This window comes from Numida meleagris, chromosome 1, assembly GCF_002078875.1.
Source record: "Numida meleagris isolate 19003 breed g44 Domestic line chromosome 1, NumMel1.0, whole genome shotgun sequence".
NCBI lineage: Eukaryota > Metazoa > Chordata > Aves > Galliformes > Numididae > Numida > Numida meleagris.
The window spans coordinates 85,589,124-85,612,514 of record NC_034409.1 but is presented as its reverse complement, the minus strand read 5'-3'; the positions used below and the strand labels follow the sequence as shown (position 1 = coordinate 85,612,514).

Sequence of the window (23,391 nt, the reverse complement as noted above, 5' to 3'; positions counted from 1 at the left end):
AGATCTATCACTGTGCTGATGATCAGAAAGTTGTATTTTACTTGGGGACCGTGCTTTGCTGGAGCAAACACGGTGCAATTGCGCACAGGTGCAAGAGATCACTAGCGTATCCATGATAAGAAGTGCTTCAAGGAGGAGTCCAAAAGGCTGTGTTTAGAAAGGCTTAGCCCTCCTACAGTGGAGATGTAACGGTGAGCTGTCCACTAGTGGTCTCAACTTTTTCATCCTTATTTATGGGATAAAGTATAATTATTTCCTAGCCAGTCCAGGATTAGACTTTTATGTGTTGCTAATTGTTCATAGTCAACCACTTTGAGGATCTCCCAGTTTTTCTAGTATGTTTGTAGTTAGTGGGAGTTTGGATTTTCACGAACCATTATTTGAGTCTGGGCATCTATACTTCTACTTTAACCACATTATGAAATCCCATCTTGTTTAGAACCAGGCATTAAAGGTAATCTCACATGGGCTCAAAGAGTCACTAAATAAAAAGAGAAGCTTAGCCGTAAGAGGTTTACTGTGGCCCTTTAAATGCAGTACTTGCCTGAATTCTGGTCATGTGCAAGACTCTGAACCTGGAAGACATAATTGTGAATAGAATAAAAGAGACATCTGCGTAATAATATGGGTGCCAGTGAATCTTTACCAGGTGATGGCCCTATCCCAGAGATGCACCATTATTACAGCAAATTTATGAGAGAGTGCCCATCTGGGCAACTTAGCCTGCACGAATTCAAGAAACTCCTTGGTCTGCAAGGGCTGGATCCACAGGGAGATCTATACATTAAACGAGTGTTTGATATCTTTGATCTGAACCAGGTAAATCTTCTTTTCTTCTTTAATCGTATGCTAGTGCTTGTGAGTTGTAGCCTTCAGGCTTTTCTTTGTGCACTGTTCACCAAACTGCTGTTGCGGACTGGGTTGCTGCTGTGGTACACTAGAGATCAAGAGGTGGGACTGGCCTTTGAGGGCTTTGAGTAGGACTCTTGCTAGTACTTTTCCAGGGACACTTTAAAAATGTCAAGAAGCAATTCTAAAAATGAGATGTAATTTGCAGTTCACTGGTTATTCTTTCTACTTTGCTTATTATTATTTTTTTCTTTATACTTTGCTTATCCAATGCTTGTATGTGAGTATATAAAAATAATCATATGATCAAATACAAAGTTAATGAACTCCTTTTTCACAACAATATTAGACAAAGGGGAAAATATGATCTCCACTTAACCAGTGAAGCTCATCACAAAAAAAACCCAAATCTCCCCAAACTACTGTATTGAGTATATGGCAGGGAGGAAAATGTAATTAAGATAAGGAGATAATACACAGTGTGCAAATTACAAGACTAGACAGACTGAATGAAGAGGTAAAGCAAATTCTCTTGGCTATAATTCCAGTTTACCATCCCAGCTACCGCAATAAGTGCTTGTGATTGCAGTTTGCTCTCCTTAATGTAGCTACCTGTTAGGGAACAGGCAATGTCAAAACTCTGGCCATCTAGTATTTGTGTGTAGCACCTTTAATTAGGTGTAGATGACCTTAGACTATGTGGTTGTGAAGGAAGAAGGTAAAAGATATCTTACAACTGCCAGACTGGCAGACAAGTGTGGTGTGTTTTCTAGGTCTGTCTTGAGGACTGCCTTATGCTGGTGGGTCCTCACTGCAGTGCTGCAGTGTATCTACCAGCACATGCTCTGCAGATTTTTGAGACCTTAAGATTCTGGATCGATGTGAAAGTGTGGAGAGTGAAATAAATGTGGATTTCAGAGAGAGGATTTGCTCACGTTTAGTTACCTGGGCAGTGGCCAGATACAAACAAAATGGCAGTGCCCCGCTAATGGTCACTTCTCTGTATGGTGTTACAGTTTTTTCACTTTGCTCTGCAGACACTCATCGCTCATATATGAAGCAGTAAGGCTGCTAGAGAGTGAAGTAACTTTTCCCATAAGAATTAGTGAGCAAACAGGCACTTAATAAATGTGTTTTAAACATAAAGGGACAGTACATATCGCATGGAGGACAGAGGCAGGAGGAGCCATGCTGGGACTGTTAGCTACAGGACATGCTGTCTTTTTAGCACGGCTTTCTGGATCTCTGTCCTGAAAGATCTCAGCTGCTTCATCTGTGTGACTGAACTTGCCTCTTTTACTGGGAACATTCTTGTTATTTCTTTCTGAACTTTCCCTGTCTTTGTCTTTATCCTCATCTTCCTCAGCTGAAACAAGATCAGTCATGGGGAAAGGATGGAAAAATAGAAAAATGGCCAGGAATTCAGTATCTCAGACAAACTGCTTTGCTACCCATTGTATTTCTAACCTTTGCACTTTTCAGGAATATATCCTTCTGAGACAGCAGAGTATGGCTGTATAGCCAATACAAGAGAAAGTATTTTCTACTGCTTTTTTTTCCCATGTGTCTCTGTTCTGTAATGCTAGGAGTCAGAGATGTAAGAATTATAACCTGAGCCCAAGCCAACTTTTTATAGAGCTTTACAAATTTGTTGTATTTTTATCTTTATGCAGTATAACAATTGCCTTTCTGTGATGGCCTGATTTTCTTTTTTTTCTAATATTGTTAACAGTACTCTGTTTCTTTATTACCAAGACTGATAGCCACTATTTTTAAGGCATAGTTTTAGACATAACAAATATCAATCAAATACTTTTCAAGTACATGCCTATGATGCTTTTTATGTGTGAAGCTGGAAATAAAGCAGCCTCTCAGGGCAGGAGAAAGGAATGCTGTTACTGATGAAGTAAAATAAAAGGATCTCCTCATTCCACATATTCACTTTTTGTCCTATACGTTTATACAGTTTTTTTCATCCACAGGGGATTCTGGTGGAAATGTAAGCTTTCATCCTGAAAAGTGCTTTTAGTTAAGTACAGGCATGTGAAGAGCAGTCAATGGAAAGCTTACTGGGAATATCACACTGGGGTCTCTTGAATGGCAACTACAATTCCACAAATAAGGGATCATTATCTTCCTACAACATTATGTAGAACATTTAGACACTGCACAATATTAAACAGATGATATTTTTTCATCTGCAAACCACCAAAGTTAATGCATGTGAGCAGTTGCATGCACAATACACATGACTTCAGAAATAATTTGGTCATTTGGGCTTTTGCCCACATTCAGTTTCTCTCAGAACTACAGAAACTTCTCAAGTTTGTAGGTCAAAATTTGATTTCCTGTGCTTTTCACTCTTGTCTGGCTGTTGCTTCCTAATAAAGGGGCTGTTATCACAGTGAGCACTGGAGTATATAAAATGTCTTGATATCAATGTTTTCCTTCTTCTTAGTAGTACCTTTTATATAGCAGTGCTGTTTATCTAGATAGCTAGCAAACTTAAACTTTCTCTCAAATTTCGCCTAGCTGACTTTTATAGATACATGATCTGATTTTTCCTTTGTCTAACTTTTTATGGCCAGACAATATCATGGTTTAAAAGTGGAGCTTTTACAATTTAAAACAGTCGTGACTTCTATTGCTGAAGCTATTATGTAAAAACATATAGTCTGTGGACTGGTTTAAAGTTTATCCAAATTTAAAGAAACTCATTTTGATAAAATTAAGGCATTCAATCAAGTCCTATGTTGTCAGAATAAAATATTAATTTCTCACATAGGCTTCTGTTTTCTCACAAGTAGGAATCTCCTCAGAAAGCTGTGTTAAAGTGTTAGGCCTGAGGTTAATCTGCAGTTCCTATTATAGCAGCCTAATTCTTCTTGAGACAAGTTGGGGTCATCCATGCTTAGCGGTATTCCATTGTGAATATGATGGTCAAATGCTCTTAAAAAGTCCATAGGCTTTCTCTTCTGTGTTTCCTGTATGCCCAGTTTAAAACCTGTAGCAAGTAAAGTGTGAAATATTAGTCTCATAGGAAGCCAGTGAGGTTTGTGTGGAAAAAAAAATAATAAAGTTTGCATTTTTGTGTTGCATTTCACCTCCTTGCTAACCTTGGTCCTTCCAGCTTTGGTCTGTTACAAACATCTTTCTCCTTTTTAGGATTTTCATTTAAACAAAAAACTTACCAGTAAGCAAGGAACAAAATATTGTGGTAGTACAGTAATTGTTTTCTTCATGACTCATACATTAACACTTGTAAGCATTATTTATATAATGGCATTGGCAGTATAATAGATGGTGAGTTTATCTTTTGTCACAGCTTAGCAATGAAAGTCTTCAAAAGTAATGTTTTCTTTAAAATGCTAGTGCAACAAAGTTCATTTTTTAAATGACATATTTAATTATGCCATTCAAGGGAAAAATGATCACAGTCTTCATTCTTAAGCTATTTGTAATAAAAATTGAAAAATCTCCAACCAAAAACAAATAGCAAATAAAAGTAAGCTAAACTCCTGCTTATTTTATTCTCTCTGCATCTCAGCTTGGGCATAACTGTCATGCAGCCCTGGTTTATGCAGCCTAGTGATGAATTTTAGAGAGTAAACAGTTACGCTTATTTAAAGTATTTAAGTAGTTGCCAAATATATTGATGTATACTTGGTTTTCTGTGAGAATATATAACAGATTTTAGAGATTTTTATATAATTCAAAATGATGTTATACCAAAGTTAAAGAAGAAATATTCCTAGAAAAGAATTGTCTGCTATATTGATATTTCAGTGGAAGTGTTATTTTCTCTTAAATAGAATAAGGGAGTAAAATCTGTAGTCATCACTGGTACTGCTTAACACTTATTCTGACAAGCCTTCTCACTTTAAACAAAAAACCCAAAGTACTGTCATCCACTTCCAAGAGCTTGCGGATAGGTTTGCAACTACAAAATGTAGTGATTGAATATTGCAAGAATTGATTGCTTGAGTTCTTGTGACCTGTGAAGGACAAAATTTATAAAGCTATTTAATATGTGAAACAATATACAGAAAATGGGATGCAGCTACATTAGTTCTCTTATTGCTTATTTTGGCATAAATTGTCTTGTTGCTTTGCAAAAAAAAACCAGAATCATTGAATATCCTGAGTGGAAAGGGACCCATAAGGATCATTGAGTCCAGCTCCTGGCTCCACACAGGACCACCCAAAATTCAAACCCTCTGTCTGAGAGCACTGTCCAAGCACTTTTTGAATTCTGGCAGTCTTGGTGCCTACATACAGTATGAAAAGAAGTTTAATAAGGTTTTGATTTGTAGCACCAGAGAAAAAGTACGCAAGTTCAAGGACTTTCTGTTAACATTTTTGAAAGCGTTGGATGGTTCTCAACTGAGAATAGTATTTTTCCTAAACTTCTTGTGCAGACATAAGTTGGTAAATGCAGAAAAATGGACACTCCACATTAAAGAGTGGAAAAAATCTTTAGTTAGGCAAGCAACAAATGATATCAATCTAGTTTGTGCTTTTTCATTTAAGATTTAAAGTAGTCCTGTGATAAACTAGACCTCATCTGACATCATTACGCAAATTGGAACCAACAAAAATTTAAAAGGAATCAATTTAAAATTCTAAAGAAGAAAGTGAAAGCAGATTATTTGATGTGGAACACATAATAAGAAATGCAGAAATGTGTTACTTCAGTAGAATTTAGTTATGTGTCAAATTATGCATGTAGCAATGTAAAGTAAATATAAAACCTTCTTTTCCCCTGCAAAGAATAAGCTCTTTTCTCACTCCTCCTACTTTGCACAATGCTGACAAGTGCGGGGAGACAGATCACTATTTCTCATTTTCTCATCCTAGCTCCTTCCCTACTGTACTTCAGTGCCTTTATTGTTTTGATCTTCAGTGATTTTCAGGTAGACTTTTCATCATCTGATTCTGTGGTCTAACTATAAATAGATGTTATCTTCTCTGGCCATGTTGGCATTAATGGGATTAGGCAAGTATCTATTCTCAGATATTGTAGCAGAAGGAAACACACATAATTTGAACATGAAATTCTGTGTGAAAGACGAAGTTGCAGCTCATATTCTAAGAAAAAACATACAAAGAAATATTTAAAATTTTTCATATATGTTTTGGTGATTAATGTAACTAATTGACTTTGGGCTGCCTGCATAATTTTAGGGATCTCTTCAGGTTGAAAAAACTCGAGGCAAGTACATTTTTCCTAGTTTACTCTAACCAAACAGCTTAACCAAGCTGTAAGGCTGCAGCAACAACCTATGCATTACACACTATAGTAAGGGGTCAAGAGCCATATAAGCTGGTATTGTGCTTGGCAAGACACACTACATTTCATGCTTTTTATTTTCTGTACTTCTTGTGATTCTTGTGTTGCCCTTGCACACGTGGATAGTGCTATCGCTTTGCCCAGAGTAATATAATTCTTGCTTTTTCCAATTCTGAACCCTTCTTCATTCTCACAATTGCCTCAGAAGTAACAGAAGTCTACAGCTCTTACTTCTTGAAATATTTTGGCTTTTTGGAGTTGACATGTACATGTAGAAATTGTTTTCACATTAGTTTTGGACATAATGCAACAAAACCAACAAAAACAAAGTCAGACAGTTTGCTTTGCCTTAATCTGGAGTAACATTGCATAAGTTTATCTTAAACGTAAAGTAACTAGTCTGATTACTGTAAATAAGGATGAGATTAAATTATAGTTTCCTGAGTTCAAAGTAGTGCAGTTACATTATTTTTGTCGCTATGCTTAAGTGCCATTTAAAGGTACTATACCCTTATAAAAATATTCACAGAATAAAAATAATGTTCTATAACTATTAAATCTGGTTCCATTAAACACTACTCGTTTATAGACTGTCTTAAAGAATGTCATTGTTCTGCTTCTTAACTACCTCTAGAATTTTTTTTGAAATCCAGTTTTATATTGATTCCAAAAAGGTTGTGGTATTCTTTAACTTTGTAAGAACTTCCAGTCAATCACTGGTGCAATTTCACAATCCTAATTTTATTTTCTAGTGGTTTGTTGCAGGATTTATTGCTGTAATAGTACTAACTTATTCTCTAATAGCGTGACATTACCAGCTAAAAGACTATTTTATCTCTATTAGTAAAATCATCTCTTGCTTAATGTCGTTATCTTTGAATTCTTAAATAAAGATTTGTTGGTATGAGTTCTAATCTAAAAGTTTTAGGTCAGAGTAGTTCCCTAGCAATGGCACTGCACCATCAAGCATGGGAAAAGCTGATTCTTTAAGTGGAGTCTTAAAATGAGGTCTGTGTCCAATTCCTATTAGAGCACCTGAGATTCATGGGTTAAGACAGCCCAGCCTGTAGGTCCTTTACAAGAGGAAATTAAAAGGAAAGGTTTAGAGCTGTCTTCTCTGCAGCTACTCAGTGACTGATTATGCCTAAAACTGAAGCAGTTGTGCTTCTGTAACAATGTACGTAGGGCTTCTTCGAAATTTTCATTTAAGTGTAAACAAATTAGAATGTAATCTACAGCCATTACTGAACATATTACTACCATTACCAGCTAACGCAGAAATATTGTCATGCTATATAAGCAGGCAATGAAGATTAACTCTGTACAGTTAATCATAATTACTTTTAAACACTGTTCGTTAAATTATTATATAGATAAAGTGAACAGTAATTTTCATGGGAAAGAGTTCATTAATCTGTATGTATTTTAAAAGAAATTTTAAGTATTTTTCAAAAGGGTAGCCATCATTGATTTCTATTTATTGCCCTATTATTTATTAATAGAGAAAATGAAAGCTACTCCTAGTTTACATTTTGACCTTTTTCCCCTTTATCACTTAAGCATTGCTTAAGCCCAAAAGTGTGTGCAGTTGTGATTAACATATTTGTTGGTGAGAACAATGTTGGTGAGCTGAGCTTTGCAGAAAAAGTGCAACAGAAATCAGATTATCTGTTTTAACCAACCTGGTTACAAATTCGTTTAGTGACACTAAATTTACAGCTTTCTTGTGACAAATATGATATATAATCTCTCATTTTTAACAGAAATTTTAAAAAAGCCTATGAGGTAAAGAAAGTAGAGTATTAACTTTTTCCTTCCTTGAGGTCCTCATGTGATAATACAGAGTAGTTTAGAGAATAATAGAAAGCATGTTTAACTTTTGGGAGCCTTCTTGTGTACAACCTTTGAGACATTAATTCCTAAAATATGATGCAGGAACATCTGTGATTATCTGCCAAAGAGCACATCCTTGCCCCTAGAAGGCATCTTTGTTCTCAAAGTTTTTTTTTCTATAGGTTTGTCTTGCGAGGGTTTGTAAAACAAGAAAAGTTTGCCTGAACTGTCAGCAAGAAATTTGCTGAAAAATAAAGGCTTTGTGGTTATCAGTGTGTTTTTTAGTTTACTCTATCTTGCCTACTGCTTTGTTATATATCGAGGAAGATGCTCCTAAAAGCATGAGCAAAGGCTCAACATTAGGGGTGGAGAAAGCTGAATCGTGCAAGAGGTGATGGCAAAGGGCTACAACATTTGAGCACAAGCTTTTCTTCTGCACAGCCTCCCTGAACACTGCTCTGTCATTCTGCGAGCCTCAGCCCAGTGCCTTGGTAACCTCCCTGTTTCCCTCCTTGACCAATAACCTTGAAAGAAAATGGTGAGTGATGACAAAGGGTTGGGGAGAAGGAAGGAGAAGGGGAGATTTAAAAAATATATATAATTGTTGGTCATCTTAGCATTTTGGATTTCCACAGGTTTTGCCAGCAAACCTGAAAGCCTGGTATCTTTTAAGACACCAAGCAAAACAGGTCTTCTTCAGCTGAACAAGGCAGAACTTTGCATAACAGTTTGGTCAATATAGCCTGGGCTCTTTATGTAACAGAGGGTATGCACCTATCACAAAACCACATAATGATTTGCCACTCCTAATTTCCTGCTTCTTTCTTCATCCTTACCTAACAGCCTTTGCATGTCAAGAGTTTCCCCTCTGTCACTGTGACAAATGTCAGCTTTGTTTACCTAGCAAACTGGTAATTCTATCCACAGCCTGATGGAGGTCTGGAGTCCTCTCCAAGCCCCAGACTCCAACATCAGACATCAGGGACATGCTGAAACTGGGGAAGATGAAATGGAGCAAAACTAATCCACCTTTAGTCTTCTGAGAATGGAGAAATCAGTACTATGAAATGGAGGGGGTAGACAGAAAGAGAGGAGCACACAGGATTAACTATAAATTTCACACAAGTTATTCTGAGCTGTTGTAATCTGCTCTTTGACCTGTGCCAATATATACATAAATGCTTCTCTCTGCATTATCAGGCTTAAGTAATAGTCTAAGAGATGGAGTGGGAAGGGTGGGTGGCTTAACATTCTAAGCCCTGGGCTTGAAATACCTGAAGAGTCTATATTTGCCCACTTGCTAATCCAGATGAAGTCTGTTGAGCTATTCTCCTGCACAGGTTGAGTTCTGTGCAGTCTAGAGATTTTTCAGGGGCAAAATTGAAAACAAGACACCATTTATTTTGTATGTTATTATTATTATGTGAGTCCTCAGTACTCTTAAATAAGACGATGAGTTCACAATTAGTAGGGTTTTACAGGAACAGAAACCATCCTTTTCCATATGCGTAACTATTGTGTGCCAAAGGAGATGGCTGGCTAACACAGAAGTTATCTCAGTAGGGCTGCATCAATACCAGAAATCCACATTCAAGAGCTACACAGCCAAAATGCCCAGGTTTGGTTGTTCTGGCCCATCCTCGAGTGACTGCACTGTTTTGGATTGGCTGTGTCTTCCTTCACAGCTTCCAAGTCAATTATTTTTAATCTGCATTCAAACAATTTGAAGCTGTGAGAGTTTTTTTAAGGACCTGTGAAGATTAGCAACACTATTCTAGGAATCAAAGCATAATGCCCTTTTCAGGCTTCCAGGGTTTGACTACTAATTCTTGTTGCATAAGGCTGCCATTCCTTTACTGTCCTGCTTTTCCTTTGCAGACCGCCCTGACTGAATAGAAGTCAGCAGCCTCAATTGTACATAAGCCAACATTCTGAAGAAAAAGCATTTCATAAAGGCTAATATTAAATTACTCTGTTTTCAGGAGACCCCATAACTAATGAACAGCCCTGTTTTATACACCATTTTGCCCTTGTCCAGCTGCAGGTAAAGCTCAATGTTTTTGGTACAAAGGAAGATGTCACCTGTCATTTGCTACTTTCTAGCTAGGTTTTCAAAACAGTTATTCTCAAACACGTAGAGATGCTTCAGATAATTCAGTTTTTGGATGGTAAATCCTCAGACATTGCTACCATTCTCTTGTAGTATTCTTTGAGTATGTGGGCTGTATCATAGTGGTTTGTCTGACCTAGACTAAAGCAAACTACAAACTTCTGCTTAAAACCAATTCAGTTGCAAGTTCTTCACCAGAATATTTTTCTCCAAAACAGACTTTCTCAGCTCCAGCTCACATCTCCTCTAAACTCTCCAATGTTGGGAAACTGAGCTCAGACTCTCAAGCCTTTACTTGGTTGTTTTTTTTTCTTCTTTCTCCAATCCTAACATCTCTGAGCTGCTTTTGGTTGATCAGGAGTTGGGCAGAGACAGAAGCTTCTGCTAGCAGAATCAAGGCACTCTGACTGTCATTTTTGCCCTGCATGGAAGGTTGCTCTGAAATCAATCTGATGCCTACATGTCAGAGGTGTTCTAAAATGAAAGGGACAAATTCTGCTGGGTATAATCACAGAAACATGGTGGGATGATTCACATAACTGGCACACCATCATTGAGGGCTATAAGCTTTTAGAAGGGATAGGCGAGGCTGGAGAGGTATTTATGCTAAGGAGTGGATAGACTGTGAGGAGCTCCCTTGGAGAAATCGTCAGGAACAGCTAGACAGTCTGTGGGTTAAAATTAGGGATGGGACCAATAAAGGACATCTGGTGTTTGGGCTCTACTACAGGCCACCTGATCAAGATGAGCTTGTTGATGAGGCCTTCCTGCATCAGTTACAAGAAATTTCATGCTCACAGGCTGTCATCCTGATGGGGGATTTCAACCACCTAGATATCTGGTGGCAAGACAACATGGTGAGCTGTAAGCAATCTGGGAGATTCCTGGAGTTCGCTGATGATAACTTTCTAGTTCAAGTATTGGGCAGCTTGACCAGAGGAGAACTGTTGCTGGACTTACTGCTCACCAATGCAGAGAAGATCATCAAAGATGTTAAGATTCGAGGCAGCCTGGGCTGCAGCAACCATGCCCTGGTTGAGTTCATGATCTGGAGGAATGTGGGCCTGGCAAAGACTGGAGTCAGGACCCTGAATTTCAACAGAGCAAACTTCAGGTTGTTCAAGGAATTGTTGGATAAGATCTCCTGGGAAGCTGTCCTTAGAGACAAAGGAGTGGAACAAAGCTGGCTACTCTTTAAGGATGCCTTTCTGAGAGTGCAAGATCTCTCCATGCCTCAGAAAAAAGCAGGCAGAGGAGGCAGGAAACTGGCATGGATTGGCAAGGACCTGCTGATCAGCCTGAGGGAAAAGAAGGGCAAGTACAGCTAATGGAAGCAAAGGCACATCACCTTGGAAGAATACAGGAATGTTGTCCGGACATGCAGAGATAGGATTAGGAATGCCAAGACACACATCAAACTAAACTTGGTGAGGGATGTTAAAAATCACAAGAAGGGGTTCTATAGGTACCTAGCTTTTGGAGAGGGTCCAGAGGAGGGCCATGGAGATGATCCAAGGGCTGGAGTACCTCTTCTATGAAAACAGTCTGAAGGAACAGGGCCTGTTCAGCCTCGAAAAGAGAAGGCTGCAAGGACACCTCACGGAAGCCTTCCAAAATTTAAAGGTAGTTTATAAACAGGAGGGAAATCAACTTTTTACATGGGTAGATAGCAATAGGTCAAAGAGTAATGGTTTTAAACTAAAGAAGGGGAGATTTGGATTAGATGTCAGGGGGAAGTTTTTTACTGAGAGAGTGGTGAGGTGCTGGAACAGGTTGCCCAGAGAGGTTGTGGATGTCCCATCCCTGGAGGCATTTAAGGCCAGCTTGGATGGGGCCCTGGGCAGTCTGATCTACCAGCTGGCAACCCAGCTGTGTGGCAGGGGGGTCAGAACTTGATGATCCTTGAGTTCCCTTCCAACCCAAGCCATTCTATGATTCATTCTGTGACTCTGTGATAATTAGTGAGATCTCCACCATACTGAAGAAGTTGTTTCATAAATGCTTGCTTGACACAGACTGATGGCTGTAATTAACTCAGCAAATCCAAAGCATTGGTGTCCAAGGCGTATCCTTCAGATGTGAGGCTCATCTTGGAGGCAAGGGCTTTTACAGCGAGTACGGAGCATTGTCCAGATCTTGGAAAGGGTTCGAGAAGGGAGAGAGAACTCATACCTGTACGGGCTGAGGGTGAACGTGCCAGAGTCCTGATGGGGAGTAGCAGGCCCAGATTGCTCTCCAGGACAGGGCAAGCCCAGGATGGCCATTTTGCATGCAGGGCCTGCACTGCTCCATGGGGCCCGGGGGCAGTGGGCTGGGCAGGCAGGGAGGGCAGGTGGTGCCTTCAGACCCCTGAGGATTTGTGTCACATAATCAGAAAATAATCCTTCCAGTTTAGGAGTCTGCTTTTGGGCTTGTTTTGTGAATCAAACCTTGTTACAAGGGACTTCAGAAATACCTGTCAATGAAATCTAAATAACTTACAAGCACAGCATCCAAAGGAACTACTGTGCACAACAGTCACATGGTCTGATCTGACCTTAACCTTCTAGTTCACCTGATCAAGCTGTTAAAGACTAAAAATTCAGTGAGTTAGTTATTTTTATTAAGTCTACTAAGCTAAAGAGTAGGACTGGAGGTCTTAACTCAGGGGCACACAGAACTTTAGTGGACATTTTTGGTGGCTCTCCATCCTGCTCCTCAGAACTGCTTTTGGGAGGTTTTCTCCTATTTTGGAAAGGAGGTATTCCTCCTTTACCACTGTATCCAGAGAGCATATCTTGTGGAAGATATGTGAGCCCAGACAAGATACAGAGCCCAGAGACACACAAGGACATACCTCATGTGTATTGTGAATCGTTACAGAGCAGCAGATGGGTAAATCACCACTGCAGTATTCTTTTAATAACATCATAATACATTTATTGTACTATTTATTGTACTCATAGAGCTACAGGATGATCTTCATAGGTTACTGTTATGATTTTTCCATTATTTAATGCACTAGTCTGAGGCTCCTGTATGCTACTATAAAAAGCACAATATTTCTTTTTATCTGAGAAAACTCTGGATGTCTAACAAGATTTCTACAGCTTTCACATCACGTAAGTGTTTTCTTTTCTACCTACAACGTATGTTTTTTGTGGATAAAAGAAAAATAGCACATTTCTTATCAATGCCTCTGTACAGTGCTTCTGGTTCCATACTGTGTGGATAAACACGTCAGGCTTCTTAGTATTTCTATTCCTGGTGTTTTTGAGGGTAACATGCTGTTTTCATGGTCTTTGTGTCTCCACAACTCCATGCAACTGGGGCTTCTCTAAAAACCACATTGTCTCAGATGTATTTCAGAAGTATTTTGGTTTGTTTATTTGTTTGTGTTGGGTTTTTTTTTTGTGGAGCTACTGATTATGTATCCTGACTGGAAAGTTTTTGGGATGAGTTAATTTCCATGAGTTCTCTTGATTTGTTTTTGTTGTTGTTGTTGTGTTGTTGGTTTTTTTTAACCTTGGTTTTGAGTCCCTTCCTGCTTGGGACAGGCCAAATGACCCACTAGGCAAGAGTTCATAGCCCAACATACTAAGCTTATTGTTACATTTCCCAAACTTCTGACTGACAGAATTGAAAGACATAGGAAGAAGACAAATAAAATAACTGTTCTGCAAAACCCAGAATTAAATGTAAGGGCAAAAAAAAAAGAAAATGAACCTGGGCATGAATATCCAGCAAGCCTGAAATTAATCTGTAGTTTAACTAAATAGTAAGAAATTCTATAAAGGGACATAAATGTGGAATACATCTAACCACATTCTTAGTAGATCTTAGTAGATCTTAGATCTTTTATCTTAGTAGATAAAATCCAGGTTTGGAAATGTAATCAGTAAAGTAAAAGGAGCCCTTAGTAAAATACCCGATGAAGTATTTCTTGAAATAATATTTCCAAAATTGAAATCCAAATTGGTGTTCCAGAAAGAAGCATAAAGTTTGTGGTACATAATGCGTCATTTTCTGGTGAAGCATCTCTTTTTAACATTGGGCCTAATCTTGGTTGAAAACTACATGCAGTTATTGTTAAATTTCATTTCATCTCAAACTGCGGTTGAGAAGTAAATTTGGCTTTGCTGAATTTGCTGTAATTAAAATTAAAGTAAATCCAGCAGTGATGGCAGAACCTGCACAGAGAGTCTGTGAAGCAATGATCAGCCCGCAAAAGTTATGCACATGCAATAGCTATCTACATATACACTGAATCTAGTGTGTTTGAAACTTAGGTACTACAGTGCCAAACCACTTTGCACAGAAATCAAAACAATAACTACATGTATGGCAATGGGTCACAGCACACCTTTACAAGACTTCTTTTCTTTTACTTTAGTACAGTCTGGAGGACAGACTAATGCCTGCTGATTGCAAAACCTCAGAAGGCAAAATGTGTGTTGATATAAGGCAATAAAAATAAGTAACATGTTAAACCTACTGGATATTCATCCAATCTTCTCAGCCACAAGCCATCTAAAGCTGATGACAGTCTTTCCAAGATTTTCCAAGTGGTTGGATTCTGACCAATGTAAAGATCACAGGATTAAATTTACCAGCTGCTAATTCCTTTTATATGCACATGGGAAACAGTTGGAGCAAGTAGTCTCCAAATTCAGCAACTGTTTTCTTCCACCCTCACTACATTTTTCCAGAAACAGAGGAATTGTCACAGTAGCTTAGATCAATTGACCATGGAGTCCTGTCCTTGACAAGTTTCCTTCGGTAACATCAGAAAAGGAAGCAAAACATACGGAATTAAATCAATCTGAAATGCTTCTTCCCTATGCATATCCCTCAGTTCTCACTATTCAGAAATTAGTTTATGACTTGAAGACTTTATATCCCATGCAAAATTTATTAGTCAGAGAGACCTGATGCTTGCATAAATAAACTACAGTATCTATCACTCATGCTGGGTTATTGTTTACCATCTACAATATTTATTACATGATCTCTCAGATTAGTAACACCTGGAGCAGCTCTGTTGCACTGGAAAACATCCACATTTCTGCAGTACCCTGTAAATATAAGCAGTTCCACAGTAGATATCTCAACAGTATGAAGTTGGATATCCAAGACTCCCCTTTTTCTAGTGTGGAAGTCTACCACAAACCTGTTCTTTGTTCTCCTAGAACAATGTCAATAACAATTGCTGTAAACAGATTTGCTTCCCCCATAGCTTTTCAGGGAGAACAAAACTGCCTGTGCTAACATTCCTTCCTATAGTGCTTCCAGTTGAGCTCATCCTTCCTAAATGCCAGGGGAAATTTCTATGCTAAGGTGCTTTATAAATCAGCTTGTATTATAGTGAATTTGATGACTTGTTTCTGTGAAATTGCCAGAATGAGCAAAAAGCCAACATTTTTAAACAGGTTGTTTTTTTTTTTCCTTTCTCTCTCCTAGGATGGATTTATAGACTTCTTGGAGTTCATAGCTGCAATAAATTTGGTTATACGAGGGAAAATTGACCAAAAATTGAAATGGTATTTTAAGCTATATGATGCTGATGGAAACGGATGTATTGATAAAAAAGAACTATTGAGCATATTCGCGGTAAGCAAATTATGACCAGTAGCAATTGTATCTGGTATAGTGCGGTGTCTCTGAAACAGTGTTGTATTTTGCCTAAAATTTTATAGTTGTAAAGCCCAAATTGTTCTGGCTAATGCCACTCTTGTCATTAGCTTCTTGCTTACTGAAGTATATATATCTAAGTAGTGTTTTACTTTAAACCATAGTTCTACAGCAATATGCTGCTTTAACGAAAGTGAAAAACTGTAGAAACAGTAGAAATATTGTTCTGATAAACTGTATTATAAGGCAGGGTAGAGATGAAGTAGCGTAATGAATAAAACATGGTTACAAGGGTTTGTGCCAGTTTATTGTGGAAAAATGGCTTCTCCAACTGAACTTCGTGCAGGAAACAACATAGGTGTCATCAAAACATTCCACTATTTTAATTCTTTTTGAAAAGCTTTTATATTTTTTTACTACAAATGTCATTAGTCTTTTTTTTAATTAAATTGGAAAAAAAAAATTTATCATTAAATCATGAACTGATATTTTGATACAAATATTGTAGAAATTTTTGCAGAAAAATGGGCCAATTTCAAACCCGTGAAAACAAAGCAGGATAATTTTTTCTGTAAAATGATTTCCATATTTTTCAGCTTGCTCTGGTGAACGAATCTTTTGCACCTCACTAGCTGCTTTCATCCAAAAAGTACTATAGGGTTTCTTGCAAATAGAAAGATCAAGGTTTTGCTGCAGGGAACATATCACTTTAAATAACTATTTAGATGTTAATTAACAGGGAACTTACTTTTCCTGGATTCTGTCTTACTGCTTTCAAGAGCTACTGACCCAAATAAAAGGAACCAGAGCCAGATTAGCCATGTGATCAAACAAATGAACTTGATGCATCCCTTTATAAAGATCAGTTTTCTAAAGGCAGAAGGAGAGTCTGCACAGCCCAGATTTCTCCTCTTTTAAGACTAATGTCATCTTTCTATTGTAGATATTCTCAATCATTTTTTTAATTGAAGGCACTGATGCAACTGCCATTGCCTTGCGCTTTATCTGAAGAGAATTAAAATCCTATTAATGTAAAGATTTCTTTTTTTTGCTTAACTTGTTTTAAAACTGTTTCAAACTTCCATGTGTTTGCCTCTCTTTTGGAGTAAAAGAACTTTAACTCACCTTTGTGACTCATTTTACTTAGGCTAGATTAAAATAGGTGGGCTCTAAACAAAAATAAAAATATAGGCTCACAGCCATTAAGAGCTCTGCTTATACTGGGCATGAGTAAACAAAGGCTTATCCAAAAAGATATATCAGATCTGAGACACTAATTTAGACCAAAGAAGTCCAATTAAAACTTCATCAGTCCCTAGAGCTATACAAACTTTGGATCAGCAGATCATTATAAGCCATCAAAATTCCTTGCACCCTGTCACCACCCTTTCAACAGCTTCGTTAATTTATTTTATTATTTAGAGGGATTCTGTGGTAGTCAGTGATTCAAGTACATCAGGAACAACTGCTTTCCTCTTAGTGCTACAACAAAATTAACCATGACAGAGGTACAGCCTTACGAAGGCTGCACTGGAGTCAGACATATAAAATACCAAAAAGTATCTGAAGTATGAATGAGTAATGCAAACAAGATTATGTACCTATTTTTTTGTAAAATTCTTGCCACTTTTTGGAACTCTGTGCAAAATATGGTAGACAGTGATGGTCAGGAATTCCACATAAGTGCTGAATTCATTTAACATACATTTTAATTAAACACATAATGATTTCTAAAGTAATGTCAGGAATACCAAAAGAAATGACTGGTGTATTTGTTCTATACAATACAATTCATCTCAAGATAATTCAATCTAAAAAAAATATCTATAGTATGTCCATTATAGAACATATATGCCTGTGTTTACATATATATTTTTATCTGTTTTCCCAGTCACTTAATAATTATGATATTCATTTTGAGTCCAGCTCTGTAAGTATGTGCTTCTTGCATCTGGGCTGCTGTTTATTAACATATGGGCTCCCATTTTATTGACCAGAATGATCAACATAATCCAAAAATTACTGTCTCAGCAAACGGGACAGAATTTTGCAGAAGTATTCATTTATGCCTTTACTCTTGGATACCTTTGCCATAGAAAAAGTAGAGGGGAGACTTCTTTTTTAAATTTTTTTGGAGGACAACTAAATTCTGCCAACTTTCTGGACTGCCACTCTTCCTTTATTAGTGATTAGTAAGTTAAACATATTTTAATAAAAGATTAACTTAGGCTTTCACATCATGTGCTTTCAGCTGTGAAAAATAATACTATATTTAAATCACACAGATCGTAGGGCACCCCCTGAATGCACAGAACTCTCTAGGGTGAAAAAAAAATGCTGGTGTGATTTGAACAAGTGTATTGAACAACAGAGGTGCCACGTGGTTTCAGAAGACCTTCAGAGATATGTAAATGCAGTCTCTAATCTTCAGGCTGTGTGATGTTAATTAAATTTCCAATCCTCATTACTGAAGATTTACTTGAAATAGCAATTTATTTAGTGTTTTTGAAAGGCTGTTGAACTAAAGAGCTGCATCCGAATTACTGCAGTTGCCAGTGTATTGTTTTCATAACTTGAAGGTAAAAGGCTGAAGGAACTTTCTGCATTTCTGTTTTCAGGCTATCCAGGCTATTAATGGACAGACCAACATGACGGCCGAAGAATTCACTAACATGATATTTCAGAAGATAGATGTGAACAATGATGGTAATAATCCAGGTTTTCTTGGTATTGGCAGTATTTAACCCCCATGAGGGAGCGTGGGATCAGAAAGGGAGTTAACATACAACTGAAGAACTGATGGTTTTAGATGAACTGAAAACCTGAATCTATATTCTCTCAAATTTACAGTGAAATGTAAATCAACTGCCTCTATTAACTTAGCACAGGAACTGTATGTAGTAGTGGCTAAAACGTGAAGGTCTTGCACTTTTCATCCAAAGTGCCAGTCTTCTGGCTGCTCAGCAAAAAACACGTGATCAAAAATCTGCCTAAGCATGTCTCTTAACCTGCCTAAACTGAGTAAGAAAACCAAGATGCATGTTCAAAAAGATTGGACAGCACACTCAGTGTCTCTTCAGAGTCTGAATGTTAACATATGCTAAGACACATGCTATTGTTTCTTCTCAAGAGACTAGATTAAGCCAGCTGGACTTGCAGTTAGAAACTAAAGCTTTAATTCACTGCTTTGGAGTTGTTTTTAATATGTGTCACATGTGAATATCTTCCCTCCTATTTCTAACGATGAAAATCCTCCTTCCACTGGCAACTACTGAAATCATTGACAAATTAGGCACATTAGGAAAGCTTTGCTGAGCAAGATCAGATCCAGGCAGGATTTTAGGCTTTTTTGTTGTTGTTCATTATGTGGGGGGTTTTACTTTGTGTATTAAAGTTACTTTTAAGAAAGCTGTTTACAATATATAATCAGAACATAAATAATGCTTTTGTGGTGCATATGAATAATTGGTAGAGCATTTTTGCCTACCTATGGGAACCATTGTTTGGGTGAAAGCAAATAACAGACTTCAAACAACGTAGTCATATTCTAGAATCGAACCTCAATACTATGATTATTTTTACTTTGGCCCCCGTGTTGATACATGTTCACTGCAAGTAATAGTTGTATCTGAGCTAGACAATTAGCTGAAAAAGTAATTTGTATGTCTTACATTTTAGCAATGAGATGCCAGAACATGAATTATTCAGAATCCTCTTCATAATACCCCTATTTCAAGCTGCTTTCCATAGCAAGTTATTTTTAAATAGCTGCAAAGCAGCAGGATTTAACCAACCTGAGGAGTAAGACAAAAATTTCCAAGTTTATCTTAAACTATGCTATCATCTTGTAGCTGCTTATTAAATATACATATATATAAAGTAAAAATAAAATGTAAATAGACAAATAAGTTGTGATCTCCTTCATCACATTAAAATACAAGAAATAATCTCATGGCTGTGAGGAGCAATTCCGAAAACAAATCCCCTCATGGCCTTCCAATTTATTTGCATTATGTGAAGGAAATCTGAAGCTTGTGACAGTCCCAGTGAGCCTGGACATGCCAGGGTAACTTCTCACTGGTAACTGCATTGTTCTTTGTACAATTGCATTCTGGTGTTGTTACTTTGAAATACCAGATACTCCTCTCACTGCAAGCTGAGTGCCAAGACCTGCGTCAGAAGGGGTCCTTTCGCTTTAATAGTGTGCATATGAACTTGCTTACAGTGCAGAGAGTACCACATAACTGAAGAGGCACTAAGTCATCCAGCTATTTTCTCTTCTCCCGGCCTCTTGTAATTTATTATTTCAGTAAGAAATCATTCATTTTTATGATTTTAATAAAAACTTTAAACCATTCCCAGAGGAAGAAATCACTGTTCCTTTTAAACCAAGCTCTGTTTCCTCTCTCAGAGAAAAACAGCATCACTGGAATAACTTCTAAACAGAGAACTGTGTACACTCCAGTGTACCTTGCCAGCAGACACATGCCTTGGACTGGCCTTTGCCTTTGCTGCTAGGCAAGGGAGCAGGAAGAGAAAAAATGCTAAAATGTTCCTGCTCCTCAAAAAAAAAAAAAAGCAGTTTTGTAGTTGTCTTGAAAATTCCAAAGTATTACTTGATTATGGCATGAACCCCAAAAAATCACACTCTAAAAGAAATATAAAAAACCAAGACCATTTCAGTTGCTTGGAATAATTTCTCTAAGCAAAAAACGTAATAGATTTTTTACTACATCTTATTCTGGCTCTAGATAATCCTAACACAGGGGCCATGCCTCATAATCCTCAGCAAATCATGCCCTAGTCTCTGTTAAAGCCACCTATAAGATAAACTCCAGTTACCTTGGTACGAATAGGTTTGTGCAGCTAAATTCAGCCTGGATGTATTCTTCATTAGTGCCTTTTATCACACACATCCAACACCAAAGATGCTAAGCACTATTGTTGGCTTAGACTTCTGTGATAGCAGTGTTTGATCTGTTTTAGCAGAGAAAAATGAGTCTGAATTCTAGAATCCGGTGCAAAATAGGAATACATTAGAAAATATTCTTCCTATATTTGCATATCAGCAGAGAAGAATGTAGAATCTTCTTGAGGGATGCATCTTGGCTTGAGTGGCTTTGTATTGCATTGAAGGTGATTGCTACATTACTTGGTTCCTAAGGAGTATCTGATTTCCTTTTAGGGGAACTGACTTTAGAAGAGTTTATCACTGGTGTGGAAAGAGACGAGGATCTAATGGAATTGATTACAAAAAGTTTTGACCTTTCCAACGTTATCAAAGTCATACAGAACGGCAGGCGGCACAGCATCTGAAGGACTCAGTGACGGATATTGCATCTGTATCATCGACTCAGGGAAGATAATATTTCCTACATTCAGAGAACTTGATGTTGTCAAAACCAGCCCAGACAGTACTGACCCACCAGCTCCAGGAAAAATTCTCCCTCAGAATTTCCACTCTTGACTCCACATCTGTCCATTTCTTTATTCTGTCTCTCATCAATGAACTTGGCAGCTACAGAACACAACCTTTTGCCCATGTGTAACAGAAAAGATATTTGATGCAGAATAAATAATTTGTTTGGTTTCTATGAACACCTCAGAGTAATCAATAAAACAGTGACAATATTGCAAAATGCAACCTTTCTAGAAGACATGGAGTTAATACATTTATTATTTCAAGTGTAGGTGCATTAACCTACTATTTTAATGTGGTGATAGGTAGGATTGGCTTCTATCTGGGTCCATTAAAAATAAAGCCTGGTTTGCATTAATTTAAATTTGCTCTAATCAGTGCTCAAAATAAGAGCAGATTCTTGGGGAAACACCTCAGTCAGCTCAATACTCCAGAGACGTGTATCCTCTTTGACAAGCCATCTACCACTCTTGATTTTATTATACCTGTAAATTAAAATAATGTGATGCTTTAATGTTTTTGGCAGGGTTCAGCTACTGTTCTTTCAAATTAACCTTTAGAGAAGCACTGGAATGAAATTTTGTTTAGAATTAGAATTTCAAAGAATGGTTAAAACAAATGATTTTGTAATCACTGGAACAAACATCATCTGGTTTCCCAGAGATCTGTGTCCTTTCACTTATATATCCTCCTTTGCAGAACCATTTTCACTAGGCTCTTTGCCATGGCTGCATGAGACAAAAGGTAAGAACTATCATGACTAGTTCATACTGGTGGGAGTGCTGGTTTCTGCCAAACAGACTGTTTAATAGCCGCATTCTTCCTGCCTTTCCTTGACAGGGAGTACAAATTATGGTATGTCTGTCCTGCCCAGATACTTGGGCGAAAGCTTTTAGCAGTTTAGTCTCTTTGAGACTTCTACCTTCTTTCAAACTGGGTTGCAATCATCTCTGAATGTGGTAGCTGTTAGGAGTGTAGAGAAGAGGTTTGTAGATGGCATGATCACAGATGCCTCATTTTCTTAGTAAACCAAGGTAAAAACAACTCAAGCTTTCTTTTTAATAGACGAGTAATTCTGTGTTCTGAAATGTAATCGTATGGGTTGACTAAAAAGTGAAAATTTCTAGTTCTGTCTGGTTCTGTTGGGATAGATTCTTTCTCAAGTTTGCAACAAGATGTATCGATTCACTACAATTATATCATAAGTACTCCTTGGCTGGCAGTGCCATGAAGGCATCACACTAATACTAAATGCTCTCAGAAGCATCAACTTAATACAAAACAATTAGTGCATGGATTGATGTAGCTTGAAATAAACAGTTACTAAGACTTCCATATGAAAAAGTTTTTGATCTAAATTCACTACAAATCCACGTCCCTTTGCACAAGAAATATGCTTCATCATCTGCAATTATCTCAGGTTCTAGTTTGATCGATAAAATGTACTAAAAGTATGCAACAAGCATCACTTGACATTATAAACAGTTCTGACATTATAATTCTGACATTTGAATCTTGTATATCTTTTTCAAAAAAAAAAAAAAGAGAATGATCTATGAGATTTCTGGTGGGTTTGAACTTTAAGATCTTGTATTTATTCATTGTTGACATGTTAATATCTCACTGTCATTATCAGTTTTCTCACACCTAGACTTCAAAAAATCACTTTTCTTAATATCCTTTCTTTGCATTTAGATTCCATGAGGATGGTGTTCTTTGGAACAGGCTCTAAAATATTTTGAATAGAGTTGTCCAATCTAAGCAATTTGAGTGTATGGTTAACAGCTGTGTTTTGGATTCTTGCTTTTAAACTAATGAGGTTACTGACTTTGAAATTGACTACTGTCTGTGTATGCTGGGTCTTTTTTTTCTTTTTTAATAAATTGATTTTTAAAAGAGTATTAGAATCTACCCATTTTTATCTCTTTTGAATATATTTAGATGAAGTGAATTACCAATTCAAGAAGAGTGTTGTTTTGTATTAAACATATTGTTTGTAAGGAAATTCTTATTTTTGTTGTTAAACTAAATTTTAAATGAGCATGTGACATGCTCACTTTCCATACTTCAATATAAAATAATTTAGCAGAAACCAGTATAATCAAGAAAAAGTATATTTTGTTTAGTATGGCACATCATATTTCCAAAAATATTCACATACAGCAACTCCGCATGTATTTGAGGGTCCTTGTAAGATTCCATCTAAATTCTTATAAGTTAATTAACATGAAGTTCAACTAGCTGCTTCAGTATTATTTGATATACAGCTGCTGAAGGTAA

At 37.3% G+C, this 23,391-nt stretch overlaps 1 protein-coding gene across 1 annotated transcript in view; it reads left to right on the top strand.

Moving 5' to 3' along the window:
- GUCA1C (guanylate cyclase activator 1C) overlaps nt 1-22,965 on the top strand; it is a 35,296-nt gene extending 12,331 nt beyond the window's left edge. The window contains exons 2-4 of the mRNA XM_021400963.1: nt 15,522-15,671; nt 18,311-18,398; nt 20,878-22,965. Coding sequence (XP_021256638.1) covers nt 15,522-15,671; nt 18,311-18,398; nt 20,878-21,008 — 369 coding nt within the window. The 3' untranslated portion in view covers nt 21,009-22,965. The remainder of the gene's footprint in view (nt 1-15,521; nt 15,672-18,310; nt 18,399-20,877) is intronic.